Source organism: Dermacentor silvarum, chromosome 8, assembly GCF_013339745.2.
Source record: "Dermacentor silvarum isolate Dsil-2018 chromosome 8, BIME_Dsil_1.4, whole genome shotgun sequence".
NCBI classification, from domain to species: domain Eukaryota; kingdom Metazoa; phylum Arthropoda; class Arachnida; order Ixodida; family Ixodidae; genus Dermacentor; species Dermacentor silvarum.
The window spans coordinates 175,684,085-175,706,451 of record NC_051161.1 but is presented as its reverse complement, the minus strand read 5'-3'; the positions used below and the strand labels follow the sequence as shown (position 1 = coordinate 175,706,451).

Here is a 22,367-nt window from a genome sequence, read left to right as displayed (position 1 = left end):
CTGTTGCCTACGTTCTGGGGATGAAGCCCTTTCTTTGAAGGTTAGCGATACAAGGCTGGCGGATGAGCAAATTTCTGTATCCTCTAGGAAAGCCGTACATCACGAAGTGCCGGCAACACGTTCGGACACTTGCAGCAGCGGTCCGCGAACTTCGCCACACAGATTCATTCTATTCCTTAACATGCCAGTCACTATTTTTGCAGCCAACTACTGCACACGTCTTCAATCCACATTATTCAATCTAGCATGATTGGAGCACAGTGTGTTAGCGAAAACTCAGTTGCATTTCCGACAGCTGATCGCACAGAAGCAAGGTAGAATCGGTAATGGTTTCGTATTCGTGCGCGGTCGCTGAGGAGAGGTATGGCGCGCCGCCGTGAGCGCCATCTCGTTTCTCTAAAACAAACTGCTCCGCGAAAAGGGTCAATAGTTCTTAAGTTCATGTGATGTTTACTTATTATTTAGAAAAAAAAAAAAACACGGAAGCATTGATATCAGTTATTTCTGCCACAATTTTTGGGGCATACGAATATATTCTGTTACGAAAACATTTTAATGAACAGTGCATAGCGTTCAATAATTCGTTTGCAGCATCTAATATACAATGAAATTGGCAATGCAGTTATTATTCATGCATTTGATCCCTCGACAAATTATATAAGGAGGAGGCCGCGCTGCAACCTGAGCCCCCCCCCCCCCCCCCCCCCTCCCGAACAAAATTTCTGGCTAAGCCACTGATAGGTGGGTTTCGGAAAGCTGGTCGGGCACCAGCCCCCCTCCAGGAAAAATGAACTTTCCGCCTGTGTTGCACAGTATTTCCCCACAATACGTTTAATTAATAGTTAAAACTTTCGAATACTCGATATTCTGCACACTACATTTCCGATTATTACAACAATACACATTAAGCGTGCCGTCGCAACACGCAGTACTAAAGAGTACAGATTCCACCCCCCCCCCCCCCCCCTTACGAGGTCTAATTATGATACACAAAACCTATTGTCCACACGTTGAATTCTTTTACAAGAAATATATGGACATTGGCCAGAGAGCAGTAAAGCTTGTGCTATGCAGCAAGACTTTGTATACCATTATTTCCCAATAGCAACTGGTTTGTTCACTTGTAAAATTATGTTGAATGTCCTCTATGGCTGTATCTTTTGTAGCTATACAAAATGCTGATTGTGACCTCACTTGTCATGGGTACAGAGACGGTTCCATCTATCTTTTTCTTAAATGTCCTTTTACTTGTGTGCCACCACATGCTGTGCCTCTTGTCAGGCCTTGGAAAACTTTCGAGTCACGTTTTGTGGTTTTTCATTCAGAGGCCCCCCTTTTCATGCATGTCAGGGAAGTGGGGGGGATGGCACTCGCCAAGAGCAACGCTGCCCAAACAGTTGCCATTTGTTAAGGCTGATGTTAACACTTGGTGGAACACTTTTAAACACTGGCAATGTTTTAACCAAAAAAGATGTTTTATTAGCACTACGTTCCTTGTGAATTTCGAAATTGCTTCACACAGATGCATACATGCCTACTCACAGAATACCATTTCTTCCCAGAGAAGAAAAATATGTTTAAGGGAAGCAATGTTGCAAATGTTTTTGTCAACAGGTGAGGCGGGACGAGCTCCACAAATGCGAAACCACATGCGCAATAAATGAACAATCGCACATGCCGATAAAAAGTTTTTTTTTTTAAAACAAGAAGGAAGAGATAAAATCACTCGAGGTGCTCCAAACGTAGTGGGATGATCCAAAAACACACACTATGTACAACAACAAAGCATTGACACGTACTCAAGACACTTTAGAAGTTGACCTCAAACAGTTTTTATTTCAGAGGTCACTTCACTCATTCAAGGACTAAGAGAGGCGAGAAATGCTTGCTCTGCGCGCTTTATACAGTGATGGAAATAAAAATGTCAAAAAAAAATTCACATATCAGTTGGCTGCGTCTATCGTACACAATGCCCTGCGCCTTTTGCAGACTGTGCATGGCTACGATTTCTTGGGCTAACCTGCACTGTGCTGGCTGACGACAAACACATAAGCACAACCTTGCCTCCGGAGAGCATGCCCAAAAGGGCTTTCAAGTAACGATCTAATCACTGTTGCAATGTGTTCTTTCCATTCCACACCAATTTTCAAAATTTCCTTTCAAGACTAGCCACCAAATATATGCAGATATAATACTGTAGCCGAGCTGCTGGCATATTGAATGGATCTGACATATGTTAGCAGTAAAAAAAAGTGTCTAGTACAAATCCATTATATGTAAGAGTAAAAATTGAACAAATAATAATAATTTTAAAAAATTGTGCACGGTGCAGTTGAAAAGCACAACACACAAAAAAAGTCTGAAATGTAGAAAAATATGTACTGCACCATGGTCTCAACTTTTTTTAACTAAAAACGTTTCGTGATGTCTACTGGACACTGAGGTTGGCCACAGCTCTGCAGTGAAGTAGCTGTTTAAAAAGGGGACAAACAATGAGCCCAACACTGTCCTGCATTTGTTTTCTTTTTTGCAGCAGCAGAAAATGTCTCGTGGATGAAATAGGCTAAGCAAAAGGTACCCAACCAAGGGAGAACCAAGGGAGGGTCAAATTTCATAAGCTAGTGCGCTTTGGCACATTTTTGCATACACCAATAAGAAAACAGATTGTCAAGGAACAAAAAGGGCATCCATATCAAACCCAAACCACCCCGAAACAAGATGCACAGGTAGTCATTCCTGAAAATTGGGCCAATGGAAACACAATGTATGCACTGCAACAGTGCTCACATGTGTAGCGGCTACATGCCGAGCTGCTGGCATACTTAAGGTGTATCAGACAGTTTGAACTCTCCCATGCGCCAGAGATTGATGAATATGACGCCAGACCTAGATATTAATTGAACCCGTGCAGTGCCTGGAGCCGCGCACTGAAAGATGCCCAAGTCAATGTTAGACAGCATGTTAAAAGATCATGCATCAAGCTGTCACAATTCCATATGGCACGGTAAGGAAAGAGTTAGTGGCACAGATGTACTTTTAGTCAATGCACGCTTGCTAACTCAATGCAGCCGTTCAGTGAAACTGCACCATTAAGAAGGCAACCCAAGCCTGCAAAAGCACCACAGCTCTCCCCAAGAAGAGCTCTCAATGTGCAAAAACAAATAATAATGGCCGCGGATTCAAACGTATAGACCTACACCACAGTGCTACGTCACGAAAATGCGGTGGCACTGTCGTCGGAATTTAGTTTCGCTTGGTAGGCACTCCGCCGCCGAGCCGCCGCCCGTGTCGCGCCTACCACAGCAGCCGCTGGGTTTCGCGGGTGGTTGTGCGGTTCCATCTGTGAGGTCTTTATTCTATGATTTTACAATGAAAGAAATGCAGTATGTGGACGAGCTGAGCTGCGTCGAAATATGCACGAGGCTAAAGTTTTCATAGGTTTCCTGTTGATGAAAACCGTCGCAAGCAATGGGCCGCCGCGGTAAAAAGCGAAAGTTGGATTCCGATGCCCGATCATCCATTATGCGCAAAACATTTCGTAACTGTTAATCTTCTCTTTTATTTTGATTGGCGTGCATTAGCCAACCTATATATACGATCTTAGGATCGTTATTAGCATGTCATTACAATTTCTTGGCGCACTGTGGGAAAGCTAGATTAGCATTAGCCTTGAATGTAGATCGAGCGAGCAGATGCCCTACAAAGCACATCACATTCGAATTCGTTTTCATCTAAAAGAATTGAGCCACCAGCCGTATAGATATCCTATCACACGTCCACTGGCAGCACAGTCACAGCTGCATTTATTGCAGTGTGGATGTCATAAACGTGACTAAACGTGTCAATTAGATTTCGAGCGCGAAATAAAATATACAGTTGGAGCGATCGGACGGCCACGTACAACAGCTAGCTCATATTACGCTGGCCTACACAGGCGCCGTAGGGCCGGTACCTCGCCAGTCCCATCACCGAGGCGATCGCTTCTATCACCGCTCACGGTGACGTAGAAATCGGCTACAGCTTATTGTTAACATGAAACAGTGCCTAGCACTAAACTACTGGCGCGATCGGGAGCAACGATACGACGGCATTTCGGCTGGCTTTCAGGGACTACGTTTCGTTTGCTATTCGCACCAACGACACCTACATAACCAATTCATTTAAGCCCACATTAATCGTGTAGTCAAAAATAAGTGCACTATGATGAGCAGCAGGCCAGGTCACAAGCGCTGTCGGCCGTCACTGCAGCGATCAGTGAGCTAGGCCTAGCGTCTCGTTCGGCCGTATCCCGATGGGGGCGAAATGCAAGAACACGCACTGAGTGCACATTAAAGAACCTCACGTAGTCAAACTTAATCCGGCGCCCCCACTACTGTGTGCTTCATAATGAAAGCGTGGTTTTAGCTCCCTCCAACCCAACCTCATTCAAAAAAAGAAAAAAAGTGCGCCATCCGCAAGCGGTGGCGGCGAACATGGGTGGAGCCTACGCGACGTCGCTATAGGGCCCAAAATGTATCGACGGTGCCTACTGCTGTTTACGAACATGGTGTAGGTCTATACTTGACAGGATATTGTGGAAAGCTCACAAAGCCCCTGCATAACCTACACACTACACAGATCCAACCGAGCAAGCTTTTTAAAAAACGCTTTTTCCACATTACTTTTGAGACATGCAATGTCTATGGCAAAAAGCAACATGCATCCAATGCGAGACAAAATAAAAAAGAGCCATATGACAACATTTACTGTGATCCTTTCTATGCAGTTTTTGTCTATCTGTTTATCTCCTAAAAGAAAATCTCAACTATGGCTGTTCATTACGCATCCCACTTAGCGAAACAAGCAACTATACAAAACGTTATAAAGAAAAAAATACACCACACTTCTAACATGTACCAAAAAAAAAAAATGCAGTCAACAGAAAACCAAAACAAAAGAAAAAATACTGACAACAATGTGCGTATGAACATGTCCCAATAAAAGTGTCCCCTTGCATTTCAATCTACGATTTTTGTGGCAGATCAATATGCAAGCGCTGTAAAAATGTCTGAGTATTTTTTTTATACTTATCAGTTCACACACCGAACGTACACTGCTGCCATTTCACCTCAAGAGGAGGGAACTCAACTATGTGCCTTCTCTCGAAGACACGCCTTGAATTGAAGCTGGGGGTGGCAGATCACCGAGCCTTGTTCACAAAGGTTGCTTAGTTTCTTCTCACAAAGCTGGCAACCTTCACGCACCATTCTCGGCACTTTGCAAACAAGTTCTGCTCCACACATTCACGCACTCTCTCTGCCGAAGATTAAGGCTGTGCCGCAGCGGCAAGACAAGGTTGCCAACAGTTCTGCCAGCTGATTAATCTCTCATTGTTAAAAGCTCTCAGAGCATTTGTGTGCAGCCCCCATCAATTATATTCACCCCCCCAAATCTCCTCCAAGAGAGGCGCACCCACAACACGCACACAAGCTGGTCTTGGAAAACTACTGGAAGCATAAATATGTGCACCTGCGTGTAATTGTTTTCCACAATGCCTTTTACAACAAAATGTTCTTGCCGAGAAAGAGTTGTGCTCATTTGGCTTAGAACAGCAGAGTGCGATACCGGAATAAAATATGGGGGAATAAAAAGCGTGTTAAGTAACTTGCCCCGTGTTTTAAAGCGATTTGCACGAGCAGAATATTATTAGACACAATTAGCTGAGCTCTTACATAACTGCGTGGCAAGGCAAGTGTGTGGCCCTGCTCTGGCGGGGTGGCCCCAGCAATTCAGAAAAAAGCTAGGCACATAAAAGAGGCAGCCATTTATGAGGAATGGCACTGCAGTTCACTGACAGCCTCGATAAGAAACAAGAATAAAACCATCGTGGCTATGCAAATGGCCCCAGACATCTCACGAAACAAAAGAGCAAGATGGCAAATGCAGCTCTCCTCATGCAGTTCAATGCATTGCCAATATATTCTTTTGCATTTAAAATAATGCTACAGTGCACCGGCAACTCTTCACGAATTGTAAGCAATAAATTAGGTTGCAAGAATGATGAGACAATTTTCACTTGGAAATAGCTAAGAAAAATGATCTTAACGACAAATTCAAGTCGAGACACAAGGACAGCATTTTTTTTACAAGTATCTGTGTGTGACAAAAGAACAAGGCCATAATGACACCACAAAGGTAAGCAGCTTTGCAGCTGGCAGACCCCTAACAACACAGCCAAGATGGCAATCAATTGATCGCAATGTAGATGAGGAAACCGCTAAGCACGTGATGGCAATGAAAGCAGCGAGCTCAAATAGAAGGCAAACACAAAACGAAAGTCTCCACTCCTGTTTGGTCCACGCATCAAGTGCACTTCCCCAAAGTGGGCCTCGCAGAGATGGCTTTCCCCGCAGTTTTCCCAAACAACACCCGGGCAGGGACCATAGCGTGGTTTGACGTCTTCCCAGTCCAGCTGTTGGATCTTGGCACACGAGCAAAGCACTTCGGCTGTGGCTTCCAAAACGGCTCGCTGCACAGGCACCTTGCACACAAGGGCTGCTGAGGCACACTGCGAGCGAGATTCACGCCGCAGGTGAAGGGCCTTCTTTGCCATTGAGTTGAGAAGGGGGGGACAGGGGAGGAGGCGGTGGGCCGACGACAGAAGAGACGAGGACAAGAGACTACAAGTTGCATACGAGGCGCCCCGCTCCGTCGCTCCCCCCTTGGGAGCCCAGTGCTCAGGTCCAGCTGTACGGCCCAGGCAGGTGGGCCTGCGAGTAGGTGGCCGCATTCCCAGGCAGGTAGGCCGAAGCGGCAGTCGAGGCAGCCACGTGCGCAGCATGCGCCGAGCCACCAAACCCACCCGAAGTGATGCCAAAGCTGGCCAGAGAGTGCTGGTAGCCCAGCGAAGCCAGTGGGTGCGCCAGTGACAGGGGCGACGCCAGCGACGGCAAGCCGCCCGCGTTGCTGCCACCGCGCTCTGAGGCAGTGGCCGACCCGCCCGCAGATGAGGTGGGCGGTGCGGCGCCCTGCTGCGACTCGTCCGTGTGCTCGGAGTGCGTCGTGGCACCACCGCCACCGGGACTGGGTGTCGAGCCACCCGACGGTGGGTTCGAGTGGCTCTGGTTGCCATGGAAAGTGTCCTCGCCCGACTCTGAATCGCCACCGTTGTCGTGCTGCTGCTGCTGCTGCTGGTCACGGGTGCCGCCACCCTGGTCATCGCCCTGCGCTGCTGCTGCAGCAGCTGCCGCTGCCGCCTGCTGCTGCTGTTGCTGCAGCTTGGCTGCTTGGCTCTCGGCTGTCTGCTGCTGAGGGATGACAGGCACATGCTCATGCTCACATACATCACAAATTGGGCAAAAAGAACCCTGATATAATGAACTTCAATGTAACTACTTAACTTTCTATAAATTATTGTCCATGGAACATCATATATAACCTCAATATAACGAAATGCGTTTACAGACGATTTCAACATAACCACTTTCACTGAGCGGGGGGACAGGTTGGTGCAACAAGGCCCTGGCTGCCCGCACGGCCAGTGCAGCACACTGATAACAATAGCAAAAACGAAAAATCCGAACCCTATAACAGATCATCGCTATATCAGGACTGCCGTTACAGGGAGAAAAAAAAAAAAAAAAGAAAAAAGCTGCCGGACACAGCTTTCTAGCTACGAAACGATATTGCTACTCGCGATAAAAAAAATCTACCTCTAAAAAGCGCGCTGAAATTATACAGTCGCCTACCGATAAATCGGACAACAATAATCCGGACATGCTCGTTAATTCAGAGGAAAGTTTTGCGGCACCGCCAATGGCCCCGTAGATTTAATTTGTAAAGTCGACCGATATTCCGGACTCCGTCTGTGACTGTAGCGTGTGTGGATTCTGCCCCCATTATCTCCTCTGGCGGCCTCAATGAGACATGGAAGTATGGCCTCAGAGATTACACGTGAAACGGTAATCCCCGAGACCTCGGTAGCAGCACTACACCCAAGATTAAATTACAAATGCTGATCTTGGTGGCTTTGCCTTAATTGTGAGGTTGCATCAACATCGTGATCATCACATCCTATTCCCGCATCCCAGTGCATGGGCAGCTCTCGCCATTCTGTTTGTTTAGTTGGTGTTTAATTAGTGCTCCAAGAAGTATTTTTCGTGAAGTTATCGACAGTTATCAGCGTCAAACGGCACAAACGGTGTCCGAGTCCGAATGAGTTGAGTCGCAGTTCGAATGACCCCGACTCCACAACTAAGAGCCTGAACTACCGCCTACCACAACGAGCTCAAGTGCGGACATCATTGATCACCTGATAGGCTGCGGTGTGCCGATTCCTGCCGCCGTTACATTTGAAGACTTTGCAGACGTCGACAGCGCCATGTTGTGTGCGGAACTGAACGATGACGAAATAATTGAGCAAGTTCTCCCACCATTAAACAGCGACTCTAACTCGGACGATGTTGATGTGCCTTGTGGATCTGACTCGAGCCTTTGCAGTCCTTACATGAGCGTACAGCGACAAATCCGGCAGAAATATAGGTGTACTTGGTTGCACGTAAGCAGAAGTGCGTGTAGTAGCGAATCGACCACTTCCTAGCACAGGGTCATTAAAACGTAAATAAAATTATCTTTTCTTTTTGGGCACATTAGTTTTTTTGGACATTCGATAGTTAGGACTTATTTACGTTCCCCGTGAAGTCCGAATATCGGTTGTCGACTGTATCTGCACTTGCTCTCGTGGAAGTTTCACCTTCACCTTATTGTCACCACTATTTGGGAGCAGAAGGGTTGCACGGAGGTGTTACCCCCGATGGAGAAGAGATACGACTGGCAACACAGCAAACAAGGATTTAATATGAACAAGATCGGGAAAAGCGTAAGGCACACAAAACTAAAGACTGCTCACTAAAAATGCTCACTCAATACTAATACAAAACTACCAAAAAATGCGCATGTAAACAAGAAACGACTGTACACTCTATCTAGGTCTCGGAGCCTAGCTCCGTCTTAAGGTCTCTAAGTCAGGCTTAGCCCTGACTCACATCAAAGTCTGGCCACCCTAGGTCAGTGTTACAAGACGGGCCACTGTCAATATACAATGTCTACAATATATACAATATTGTCTTACAATATTTACACATATTTTCCATGACTGCATTTTTTATTTACAACGGAGCAGGTTTTATATAATTTTTGTTTCGAAACCACCAACCACCTACATAACTGGTCACTATCACTAAATCTTCGATGTGGCTGACGCCACCCTATTCAAGAAGTCCCTGGAGTACTGTCGTGCGCAACAATGTTCGCCGCTGCGACACTTCGCCAAAAAACTGTGTCCGAGGGTCGTGTCAGACATTAGTGCGTGGAATTGGGTACGATTTTTTTTACAGTGCTGCTGAGCTGTCGCAATGCAAACGTCGCAATTGCAAACAGTGCAAAATGCACGACGCTCGCCTTTCCGCGATGCCACAATACAGCCAAACTCTGCGGTATACTGCCTTAAAAAGACTTGGAAGGTATTTCTTGCGCTCTTTACTCAACGCCATTGTCGACAACTACGTAAAGGACGCACTACACCATGCACTGGAGCGCCGAAGCCAACAAAGAACGTAAGAAAACTTCCGATGAGCATGTGGAGGCGGCCCAGTGCTGCCCACAGGAAAAACCGGCAGACGAAAGTGGAGAGAAACTACAGGGAGAATCGGACCCTAGCGTTGTGATACCCTGGGCAGCTGCGTAGACAATTTCCTTATGCGTAGCCGAAAATGACGGCGGCGCTGCGTTCGCCTAAATAGCAAAGCAGAAGTGATACAGTTAAACCTGCATATAACGAAATTGACAAATTCCCGAAAAACTTGTGCTTACCGTATTACTCGATTCTAACGCTTCAACGGTTATTGAATACACCCGCTTTCCGTTTTCATCGAAGCACTCATCCTTGGAATGTCGCACCAGGTACCAGATGCGTGGACGCTTGTTATAAATACAGAGCTTATATTTGCAGGCTTATTTCATATCGCCCTTTTGTTGAAAATGTATTTTTCGATTTTATAAAAATATTTTTTTCTGTGCAAAGCAGCATATGTTTGGATCGATTTTGTTTTTTGTTGCGATTTTTTGTTTTGATGTTTTCAGTGATGCTACTGCGGACTTATGATTTGGAGCAATTTTTGGAGCATCAGAAATTTCATTTTGGAGCAGCTTGGAGCAGCTGATTTTTCACATCCTGAAGTATTTCGAAAAAGCGAGATGCAATTTACATTCAATTACCTGAATAATTCTTATATTCTCACGAGAAGCTTCGTGAACATTTCCATCTATTGCAGATCTCGTGGAGAAAAAAATGCACTTGTGTGTATGCGACACACAAAGACACAAATTGATATCATTTCGTATATTGCTAGTTTTCCCAGCCCCCGCGAGAAGTCCGGAAAATCGGTCGGCTACTGCACTCGGAAAGTGAAGCATTCAACTGTGCGCCACCCGTTCTAAATGCAAAGCGATCCCTATGCTCGTGTGTCACACAAGATTTGTTTTTCCGGATGACTAGGTATCAAGCGCTGCCACAAAATCGTTTATACGCGTGGTTATCGCTTTCTAACGTGGCTACTGCTTTAACCGCGCACGAAATGTTTCATCCAGATCTATTTCTACGAAAATAAAGGGTCCCTGACTGCACTCCAAGAAAAGGGATGCTAAAACAGAATTAACGAGGTCATGTTCGTGTTGTTTGAAACTACACACGAGAAAATCTATATTTTATTTTCAACAATGACAAGTCGATCGATCTTCTCACTACACTTTTGCTATTTGTGACACAGCCGCCCGTATTCCGTCATTCTTCGAGCCACATTTTGCTCGGTTCTGAATATTTCTGAGCATCTCCTCGCTTTGTTTACTCAAGGCAAACCGCAGTCTTCAAAGCAAATGCGCGAAGAAGCTTTTCCATCACATTATGGCATTTAGGGAGTTCGATGAAATACTGCAAGGAGCTTCTCAGCTTTGCGATTTCAACAAGTTCACTAAGTGGGAGTGAACTTGTCGCTCTTTATCCGGTGCAGCCAGAGATAGCACGGCGCTTGCTGTCGCTCTTTCCGCTTAACTGGTATCGCGAAAAGCGCTTTCCCGGACTCCCGGCGGTTGCTGCACCCAAACGTGCAGCACCCGGGCATTTCCTTTCGTTTTGTTATAAGTCTACGAAAGTTACATATACACTAAATTATGCAAAATCTGACCTCGTTGATGACTCGTACGCGCGGCGTGTGCGAGCGATGTCTTTCTGCTTATCTCCTCCGGCGCGGCTTAGATCCGCCATCTATAGTGAAAAGTGATCACCTGACGGCAACTGACCAATCGGCGGCGCGGCGGCTAATTAGAGAAAAGGGCTGCGGTACTTTCCAGGTTCCAGTGACCTTAATAGGGACGTACGCGCTAGAGCTTTCTCGTCTCCTGTTTGCAGCTAAGGTTGCAACTAAGGCTCGCCCTATCGTCACGTTGAACGTTTTAATTCCCCGGTGGTGCAATCAAATCCGAAACTGTTTGGCGCAGTTAGGCGCAATTTTCGTCGATTGTATCAGGATGGCGCAGTAAATCCCAAGTGGCGCACTTTGGCGCAGGAGTGGAATCACTTTGTTTTTCTTACTATGTTAAATAAATCTGTTTGAAATTATACCATTGGAAAGACAATTTCATACCACACACTTCACCATGAATCATATCCTGCTGCTGCCCCCCCCCCCCCCAGGAAAAAAAAAAAAAAAAAAAAAAATTTCCCAGACTACCCGAAAACTACCGATTTTCCTGCGGTCACAAAATGGTAAGTTGACTGATCGTTATACCCAATATATCATTATATGTATACTGCACTGTATCTGGAAGCAGTTTCCATAAGGATGGTCAGAAAATCCTAAATGTGGTCGTTATAAGTGGGTTCGGCTGTAGAAGGGCCTCAGGCACACAACATGGACTATTTCAGGCTGTGAGTGGCGCCGCTATGTTTGCAAAATGCCGTCTAGCACAACCTCAGTGCGCCAATATGTCAGATGATCTTGTAGGGTACGAAATAGCAGCGCAAAAGTTTTGCACCAAGTCCTCATTGGGTCGGCGTATTGGGGTCCGGATTTAGAGTCACTGGGCTGGTACTTGACGTAACGAAAATTGTAGTGTCGGCTGCTGGACCTCTGCTGGTTCTTGATAAGGCGCGCGGCCGACACACGCACCGAGTAAAAACGAAACTTCCGTTTGCTGCTACTGCGGATCAAACCGTAGTCGCTATCGACGCGCTTACTGAGTCAAAACGAAAATTCTTGTGGGTACAGTTGTTACGTTTGAGAAATCATTTACATCAAGGGTTCTGCTCAATTCCCTTTCTTGTGCAGTAACTTTTAAGTAGGTCGATAATCAGGTCACCTGCCAGAACTAATTTGAAGCCATTATCATTATCCCTACTTTGGTAATTGTCAAGAAATAGTGTACAGCTTGGACGCTTCATCTGGGTTCGTTTCCTGCAACTGCAATTTAAACAAGCCTGTCGTTAGGTGTGGACATGCAGCATTGCATCACTTAGTAACACTGAAAAGAAAACGTCCAGGACACGATAGGCAATGTCCATGGCATAGTTCCGATGCAGAGTTTGCTCCTTTGAAGGTTCAGAAGTCACCTACCACCCCAGTTTTCAAGGTATTCAAGCAGTTGTAAAGGCCCTTGAGTCTTTTTTTCCAGGATTTAAAGGAAGTGTACAAACCCTGCTATGGCCTGCCCATTCCAAACTAGAAGTGACTTACCTTGCGCCTGTAGTCCTCCATGTTTTGTTCGTACTTGATCTTCTCCTCGTTTTGCCTCTCGACATAAGGCCGCTTGTCCTCCTCTGACATGCCCCGCCACCTTTCCCCACCTGGGCAAGAAAAACAAAGGCCTTGCTGAAGAGTGTGCCCAACATGCGGCCAGGAATGGTGGCACTACATGGCAGTTTCACATTCTGTCATCATAGATAAAACAATCTCTGTTCACCAAAGCACTGTACCCAAGAGACCAACGAAGCAACCGCTGAGGAACTCTAAGGGACTCTATGAGTTGTGTTACCAAATTACCATTCTACAATACCATAAAAAGTGTACTCTCAGTGCAGGAGGAGACAAACATAATCAAGCAGCAAAATGGCCTGTATAACAAAGAATTGATTATGTCCCGGCCACATGCATCTTGAACAACAAAGACAACTACAACGAACTGGCCTGTACAACAAAATTTAGGCGCCCTCAACGGGTTGTTTTAAAATGAACACCACGTAGCAATTTCACCGCTGCCCTCTACATAGGCGGCAAAGTTACGATATTGCTACAGAGCTAATGGCCGCGCTGATGGTGTCCAAGGTGCTGTGGAGGCTGATCAGATCGTCGAAAATCTGATCAGCGGCGAAACGCGTCGGCTTTTATACCTGAGTCATCAAAGGTTCCAGATTAATCCCTGATGCCCGCATGTCTTCCAGAAAGTTCTGGACAATTCGCGTCGCTCATACAATCGGATTACATGAGCGTCGGTGACCACAGACGAAGGATAGAAGCATCGATAACGTTCGAGAAGCTTCCGATGCAGGCGCGTCCTGCGCCGAGCGATAACGTTTAACACTTGTTAGCCGGTGGAAAGCGGCCACCGGTGAAAGATAAACATGTATACGTGTCAATATGAAGCATTTAAAAAATTCATTATTGCAAGCTGTGACAACTTCTTGTCCTTGCGGAGCTCTTTTTTGCCGAAAACCCAAGGTTGAATGCGGCTACATTTATTGCATTTTCTGGTATGCTTACGTCTATCTTCATCAACTTGGCGATCGTGTCGGCAGCATCGAGAACTTCCCGTTTACAATTCTTGACAGCCGTGAATGCAGAATGCTCTCTAGTGCTGCTGATAGGAATAGAACCATCGGTTTATCCGTCTGAAATTCACGCAGAAAGGGTTCCAATTCCTCAGCAATAGAAAGAGCAAAGGCTAGCTTTGCTGTCTCTTCTGTGGCCAACGTGGTCATGCTACAGAGTCTCTTCGACCACTCTGTAGCATGACCACGTTGGCCTCTTGTGCGCTTTTTCTTTACACTGCAGCACAAATACAGTCGACGTCCGATTTCCCGGACTCATCCGTGGCACCGTCAAGTTCCCCATAGAGTCAATGTATTAAAAAGTCCGAAATTCCGGACACTTACAGCCTTCGCCATCCGATTTCCCGGACTTTTTACTGTTAACCGCCGACCCAAAGTCACCACCGATGCCGCCATTTTGGTTGTTTTCATATCCTCGAACCCACCATACTCGCATCGCAGGTGTGGCCAGCAGCACCGCCGCACCGCGCCGCGGCTGCCGTAACCTCGAAACCGCACGTGTCAATCCGTTGCCAGCCGTAGCTTAGCCAAGCCAAACCTCACTGTGTTCGTTCACGTGTTGTTTTGTCAGCTCTGCCAGCTCTGCGGTCGTGTCTGCGGTTGATCGTTTGCTGCTGCGCGCTATCTTCAGTGATCACGTTTCCCGACCTTCAGCATCCACCGAGTTCCTAGCTGTTTCGTGCTGCGCTTTTCGTCGAGCGGATTCGCCGTTTACAGCGATGGCACTGACTGCTCCTTCGTCTTCGTCCGCGCCTTTGAACGAACTGCCATCCGCGAACTGCCATCCGCGGACGTTGCCTTCGACGATCTGCGCGCTGCCGGCGTGTCGATTCCAGCCGGGATAACCTTTGAGGGCTTCGCCGACGCTGACAAAGACCTCGAGCTATGTGCGGAGTTGACCGATGACGAAATCATTCGTCAAGTTACGGAGGATTCCGACGACTCCGACACCGAGAACGAAGAGCCAGCTCCTACACAGCCAACGAGCTCGGAGTTGACGCGAGCACTGATGACACTGTCATCGGTGTACGGCGGCAACATGACGTTGACTGAAATTGAGGCAGACATGATCGCGGGCAAGCGGACTGTGCAAAAGAAAATAAGCGACTTCTTTGCGCCCAAGTGCTGACCTATGAGGTAGCGCCGGCCACGTCGTATTTTTATTTTTTTTATATATAAACGGCTCTTTTCAGAGCCACCTAAACGATGCATTGGCTGAATAGCAATGAGAATCTTGTACTCCGGCCGTGACCCTCTCCATCAGCGAAAAATACCTACCAAAAAGGTGCGTTTTCACGTGCATCCGTTTTTCCGGACTGCCCGATTTTCCGGACGTTTTCGCGGTCCCTTGAGGGTCCAGGAAATCGGACGTCGACTGTAGTACAATGAGGTGTGGCAGAATCTCCAGTGCCCTACAGATTACAGTACTGTTTTCCAGCCACCTCACTGCACAGAACTTCATGGGAAATTTCGAGCACCCCGTGAGGCTGACGAAGTCAGCGCGACGTGCAGGAACACATTTGAACAGGTTGTAGGCGCTTGAAAGAAATGATATCAAATCCAAGCCAGATGCAACGTGGCCAGCTTTATAAGCACCATTGATTACATGGATGCCACAGCTTCCTATGTCGAGGATATGGCTCTCATCTGACTCGCGAAGCTCTTCCTTCAGAGACCTCAAAAACTTAAAATTGACATACGGCCCTCCATGGACACTTGCAGGATTTTGGATCCTTTGATTTCCTGCACCGCTTTTCGAAAAGCTGACGCCAAGTCTTTAGCGCACGTGTGACTCAAGAAACAAGACGTCGGGTAGCGAGTCCACGCCGTCGTCAGTAGCGTCCCAGTACCTAATGAGAACATCCATTTGCTGTTTCTGGGTGACCTTGTTCAGCGCCTCGTTGAAACAGACTATCAGGTAAGGCACATTGACGAGGCTCAGCAGCAACATATTGCGAAAGTACGACGCAATGCCATGGCAAATGGTGTAGCCTACCTTGTCTTTACCAAGCTGACCTTTTGCAGCCACCTCAGAAGTGAGAAACATCAGTGGAAAAAGTGCCGCAGAACGAAAGAATCCATGTGTCATTATGGTATTGAGACACCAAATTATTTCTGCTTTAGTCACGTTGTTCTTAAACAAAAAACCACCCACTGACACTTGCACAGGAGCTGTAGTCACTGCAACTTCGGTAGCAGCAGGCGCAGATCCAGTGCTACTGCTAGGCGAGGCGTTCGTCGGGCTCTTAAAAAATAATAGCTTTAGCTGGGAAGCATTTTTGAGGAAATTCAATGCAGCAATGTGCTTCTTGCTAGAGGCATGACTTGAAACAGCTCTGTGACCCATGTTGCTCAGCAAAAACGTTTTCCGTCAAATTGTACACATGGCTTGGTACGGATCATTTTCCACAGGCCTAATCCAACTTGCATAGTCTGAGACATTTGGGTTCGCCCAGTCCGCATTAAAAGAAAACTTCTTGCCTCCTGACATCTTCGATGAAAAATATTTTGCGGTGCACGACACTGATACTCGCGTCTGAAATGCTGCATGTCCAACAGATTTCTTTTCTCCAGAATATGATGTCGCAGAAATATACGTATATGTTCACCTCAAATCACAGAAGCACCTAGTCGCCGACATCGTCGCACACCACAATTCGCACTACGCAGGAACTCCGGGAAAACGCAAAGCTCACAATTCTCACAGTCCCAGTCATAGTAGAGCCTAGTCGCACTGTACAACAAAGGGGCATCGCCATGTTGGATTTATTATGTGCGGCTTGTCGTGGCTCGGCTCGATATGCTACGTTACCCTGCCAGAACGCGCAAACTAATTTTAGTAGAGGTCAGTTCGTGCAAATGATGGCGCAAAAATAGGTGACGACGAAAACATGCCGTGTTCCACTTCAATTATGCAATTCAGGCTCTTGACGTCGTAAGAAAACATTGCCTTCAATATTCGCTACCAAAATGCATCGCCTTCAAGATTTGCGACCAAAATGGCTCGAGCAAGATTTGCTACATAAAAAATACATAAAAAAAGCAGACTGAGCGTGGAATTTGGACACCTCCTATCGTCCTTCTATGGAAATTGCATTCCCCTGACACTAGCGTTTCGTCCAAAGCGATCGGCTGTGCGAGTCATTAGCAGTGTGGGCAGGCCCCAATACAGTTCCCCCCCCGAATTCTACATGGGGAAAAAAAAAAAAAAAAAAAAAAAAAAGAAGCAGACTGAGCGTGGAATTTGCACACCAACCATCGTCCTTCTATGGAAATTGCATTCCCCGGACGCTAGCGTTTCGTCCAAAGTGATCGGCTGTGCGAGTCATTAGTAGTGTGGGCAGGCCCCAATACAGTTTTCCCCGACTTGTCTCACTTGATTGACGAATTCTTTGACAATTTCCTGACTTTTCCCGGTGGCTAAAAATTCCTCGACTTTTCCCAGTCGCTAGACACCCTGCGACTATAGAGTGAACACTGCGGGAGGTACGCGTGCACCACCCGGACTCCAGCAGATAACAGACACTGCACTCAAGTCTTACAGGGCTTTTATGGTCGGGGCTATGTCACTCCCTCCATCCATCCATCCCATCCGCCGTGCGGCGCCCACACCCCTACTGCGCATCCTCCTCCCCCTCATCTCCTTGTCTCATTTAATCTCGGCATTCCTCCTCTCCGGATTGCACAACGAATGGCAACACCTGCGGCTCCACGCGCGATAATGCGAAGCAGGTTCGGTTAGAGGCGCGACGGTAGGCGCTGCATACTCCGCTGGGGGGCGCCACTGTAGCTCGCGGTATATTGACGCGTGCGCTCTGCTCCTCTCATTCTCCTCCCGCACCGCACGGTAAATATAACGGTAGCTACGTACCTCAACCTAACGGAAACGAACTGAAAACTAATGGGAAATTGAGTCGACCCCATGGCTGCTTCGCATACTACTCAGGGTTCCCCTACGGGAAGATGGTGTAATTTTTTCTATGACGAATGAAAATAACAAGTTTGGTATCAGTGTATTGAAATGACCTAGGGGGTGCTACTCTAGCGTCATTCGATGCTAGCACGGCCCTAACGCCATGCAAGGTCGTGCTAGGGGCTAATAGCCACACTGCTTGTGCAGTCGATGACACATCACAAGATGTGGCTCTAAATCTGGCGGAAGTGTCCCCCATCAGTGAGCGAGGAATGCTACTCAGGGAGCAGATGCAGCTAATCTATGCCAGGAAAGGGTGCTAGCAGGCTAGTCTTTTCAAGTATAACGCAGCATGTTTACTGCTTGAAGACGGACGCTCAAAGAATATTGTAGTACACCATCACTCACCCAACTTTGCAAGTGCGGCCACACCACCCTCTGGTTCCTTGCCAGCCATCTCTTTCCGGAAGTCGCCCATGAAGAGCATGAAGGCAGTGCCAGGGCGCTTAGGCTTGTTGACATCTCGGGCTGGCTTGTACACAGCCATCTGTAAAGGCACACACACACCAGCGACAGCACTTGTAAGAGCATCATCTCACATTTGGCATGACACCAGCTTCAATGGCAGATAATGATCCCAGACATAACAACCACATTTCATGGCATTTACCTTCCCTATGGAAACGGCTTCCAGATATGACGAACGTTTTTTAAATCACCATACTGCTACAACAAACGCTTTGAACCCGGTGACAGTAAAAAAAGTGCCAAAGCACGAAACTGCGACCAAACTGGGCGCCAAACCGTGGCAATGACACTGGCTTCAAGATGAGCGAACGACCGCCCCGCGCAGATTTCGCCGTGAAGAAGGCCACGCATAATAACATGTTTTCAAGGCACGCCTATAGGAGGGCAGCATTGTGCCACGTACAGTAAGACAGCATGTGCAGGCGCGTGCGCCGGTGCGATATCAGATCCCACGGCGGCATCACTATTGTTTTTGCACAACTGTCCGTGTGGCACATGTGCATTACGCCAGTTTCAACGCTTTGGAACAACCATCTTTCCACCACGAGAACGGCCACTCAAGAGTTCATGTCGACGCGGCCCTACACAACCTGAGTCGGCGAGAACTCTGCACCACGCGCTGCTGCCACGCCGTCCCTTTGAAACATTTTCCAAAATGATGGCAGTTATTACGCCATTACAGAGAGCTCGCGCTTCGGCAGTGCTGCATTTACGTGTTGCCGATTGCTGATAATGGTTAGCGGTGATGTTTTACCTTTTGAACATAGCATTTCCTTCACGCCCGAAACGATAGAGATAACGTAATCTCATGGCTCGTGTGGCTGGCCCGCAGTTGTAATGCCGAGACCTTTGCAGAATGGCGACATGCCTCAGCATTTTCCGAGTTTGCACTTCGGGTCAACCAGAATGCACCGCTCTTGTGTGCAGAATACAGTCATGTCCCGCAGGTAGTAAAATATCACAAGTTCTCATATAAAAAATGGTGGCTGTGCTTGCAGTTTCGAAACGCCAGGTGATTAGAATTGGGTGCCATTTTGAAAGAGTGAAACGACGCCGCATTTCCATCTTTAGATGGATGTTTGCAGCGAGGTGCGGGAAGGCACCAGGAACAAATATGACACTGAAAATCTGGCTTTCAGGCCAAAGTGCTGCTGAATTGTAACTGCTGACGCCAGCTTCAGTGCATTAATTTTTAAGCATTTTTTAAGGGCCAGTCCATATATAACGAACTACTGATTAACGACCTCTTTTCGAGGAACTATTGAGTTTGTTATAAAGCGTTCCGACTGTATTCAAAACAGGAAGCGCCATCTGCGACTTGCAGCAACACACCATACACCATCTTGTCTAAGCTAAGGCAAAACGAAACTGCTTTTTTCACCTTCGTTCTGTGGCATCCTCCCAAGACTGTTTGCTGCTACCGTTGATTTCCGTTAATTGAACCCTAACGAGACTGACAAAATTTAATCATCCCGCGAGTCGAATGAAACGAGATGCAGAAAAAAAAAAAAAAAACGCTAGAACACACCACTGATGCATGCATGACTGTTACCTCAGTCTAGCATGCCTCTGAATCACAGGTGCGCTCACTTTGCATGTGTTTAAAGCATAAAACTAACTTTGAAATGGCATTAATTAAAGTGGGAAAATAAGGCACACCTGATCTTAAAATTGTTGCACAATGGCAGCCGGTTACTGAAACCGCTAGTCGAGGTATAGGGATCGAGGTGAATCTTTGGTGCGTGCACCAAAGATTCACCGCAGCACCACCAGTCGAGGACTGTTGTCTGGCATAGAAAAAGCGCCAGGAATAGAACATCGCCACTCGTGGAAGCCAACGCGTCCCATACTGAACAGGTAGTGCCAATCAGGCCAGCTAAGTGGCCGCGAATGCAATTACAGCTGCCGCATTCGCTCCCATTGCAGCCCGCAACCATGCCTAAACTCAGCTTCGCTGCAATGCATCTGTGTTATGCGGCAACCACTAAGCACAAACCACTGGGGCTTTATCTGTATGTCCCTTCACTTCATCGTTGCACTTCCCTTCACTCAGTCGTTCCCACTTATGTCTAAACAGGCGACGCACCAGAAGAAAAGTTTGCCAGGAAAAATTGTTTTCGGGAATGAATAAACCGGTAAAAAATAAGCCTAACTTTATTGGGTAATTTCTTTTGTGTTCTCGATTGTGAACGCTGGTGCCGGAGAATCGTATGCAAGGGGATTGTATCAACGAGGTTCTACTGTACAGTCGACGTCCGATTTCCCGGACGCCCGAAATTCCGGACATGCCTGATTTCCCGGACTCATCTGTGGCACCGTCAAGTTCCCCATAGAGTCAATGTATTAAATAGTCCGAAATTCCGGACGCTTATAGCCTTCGCCATCCGATTTCCCGGACTTTTTACTGTTAACCGCCGACCCAAAGTCACCACCGACGCCGCCATTTTGGTTGTTTTCATATCCTCGAACCCACCATACTCGCATCGCAGGTGTGGCCAGCAGCACCGCCGCACCGCGCCGCGGCTGCCGTAACCTCGAAACCGCACGTGTCAATCCGTTGCCAGCCGTAGCTTAGCCAAGCCAAACCTCACTGTGTTCGTTCACGTGTTGTTTTGTCAGCTCTGCCAGCTCTCTGGTCGTGTCTGCGGTTGATCGTTTGCTGCTGCGCGCTATCTTCAGTGATCATGTTTCCCGACCTTCAGCATCCACCGAGTTCCTAGCTGTTTCGTGCTGCGCTTTTCGTCGAGCGGATTCGCCGTTTACAGCGATGGCACTGACTGCTCCTTCGTCTTCGTCCGCGCCTTTGAACGAACTGCCATCCGCGAACTGCCCTCCGTGGACGAACTGACGAACTGCCATCCGCGGACGTTGCCTTCGACGATCTGCGTGCTGCCGGCGTGTCGATTCCAGCCGGGATAACCTTTGAGGGCTTCGCTGACGCTGACAAAGACCTCGAGCTATGTGCGGAGTTGACCGATGACGAAATCATTCGTCAAGTTACGGAGACACCGACACCGAGAACGAAGAGCCAGCTCCTACACAGCCAACGAGCTCGGAGTTGACGCGAGCACTGATGACACTGTCATCGGTGTACAGCGGCAACATGACGTTGACTGCAATTGAGGCAGACATGATCGCGGGCAAGCGGACCGTGCAAAAGAAAATAAGCGACTTCTTTGCGCCCAAGTGCTGACCTATGAGGTAGCGCCGGCCACGTCGTATTTTTTTTTTTTTTTATAAATGGCTCTTTTCAGAGCCACCTAAACGATGCATTGGCTGAATAGCAATGAGAATCTTGTACTCCGGCCGTGACCCTCTCCGTCAGCGAAAAATACCTACCAAAAAGGTGCGTTTTCACGTGCATTCGTTTTTCCGGACTGCCCGATTTTCCGGACATTTTCGCGGTCCCTTGAGGGTCCGGGAAATCGGACGTCGACTGTATATAAAAAACTTCTACAAATAGAAAGCTTATACTTGTAAGAATGGTGTATATAGCCTTCTTGTTAAAAATTTATATTTCGATTTTCTTTTATGTTCTCTAGGTGCAAAGCAGCATTTATGTTTTCTTTTTGGAGTTTTCTCGTTAACGTTATAAATTTTTTATTACACCATTTGCAGACTCGACGAGTTTGTTCGTGCGGACGAAGATAATGTGCACGAGGAGATGATCGACAAGACCATCATAAGTGATGTGTGCAAAGCCAATGACACCCACGACCCCCAAGGACCAAAACATCATGATGACTACCAACCCATGAGATAGACACTTTCGGACACAATTCATTCATTTTTCAGCAAGCACGACCAAGACAATGGCAATGGAGAACTTTTCGCAGTGTGCAGCTGTCAAGTTGCTGCAAGACAAGGCTTGGCGACGTAAGCTTACCGACTTTTCGTAATAAATTTTTGTCTTGCAAGTCATTTCCTTGTCTTTTCTGTTTCAATCTCTCGCCAACGCAATTCTGCAAAAGCGAATTTTTTCGCTTTCCCTGGAAATTTCGTTATCGCAGGTTTCGACTGTAGTACTAACTGCAGTATTAGCAGGTAAGAAACTTTGCTCGAGGACTT

General features: G+C 47.2%; 1 protein-coding gene and 1 pseudogene across 4 annotated transcripts in view; both read right to left on the bottom strand.

Annotated features, from left to right (window-relative positions):
• Positions 1-1,453: 1,453 nt before the first annotated feature.
• LOC119461864 (high mobility group protein DSP1) overlaps positions 1,454-22,367 on the bottom strand; it is a 70,061-nt gene continuing 49,147 nt past the window's right edge. For 3 of the 4 annotated variants that reach the window (XM_049672742.1, XM_049672744.1, XM_037723237.2), the window contains 3 exons: positions 18,180-18,318; positions 12,768-12,877; positions 1,454-7,286 (listed from right to left, as the gene is read on the bottom strand). In XM_049672742.1, the coding sequence (XP_049528699.1) occupies positions 6,717-7,286; positions 12,768-12,877; positions 18,180-18,318 (819 nt within the window). In that variant the 3' untranslated portion in view covers positions 1,454-6,716. The remainder of the gene's footprint in view (positions 7,287-12,767; positions 12,878-18,179; positions 18,319-22,367) is intronic. The other variant, XM_049672743.1, reaches the window with a different exon arrangement.
• LOC125947609 (uncharacterized) lies at positions 14,087-16,979 on the bottom strand (annotated as a pseudogene).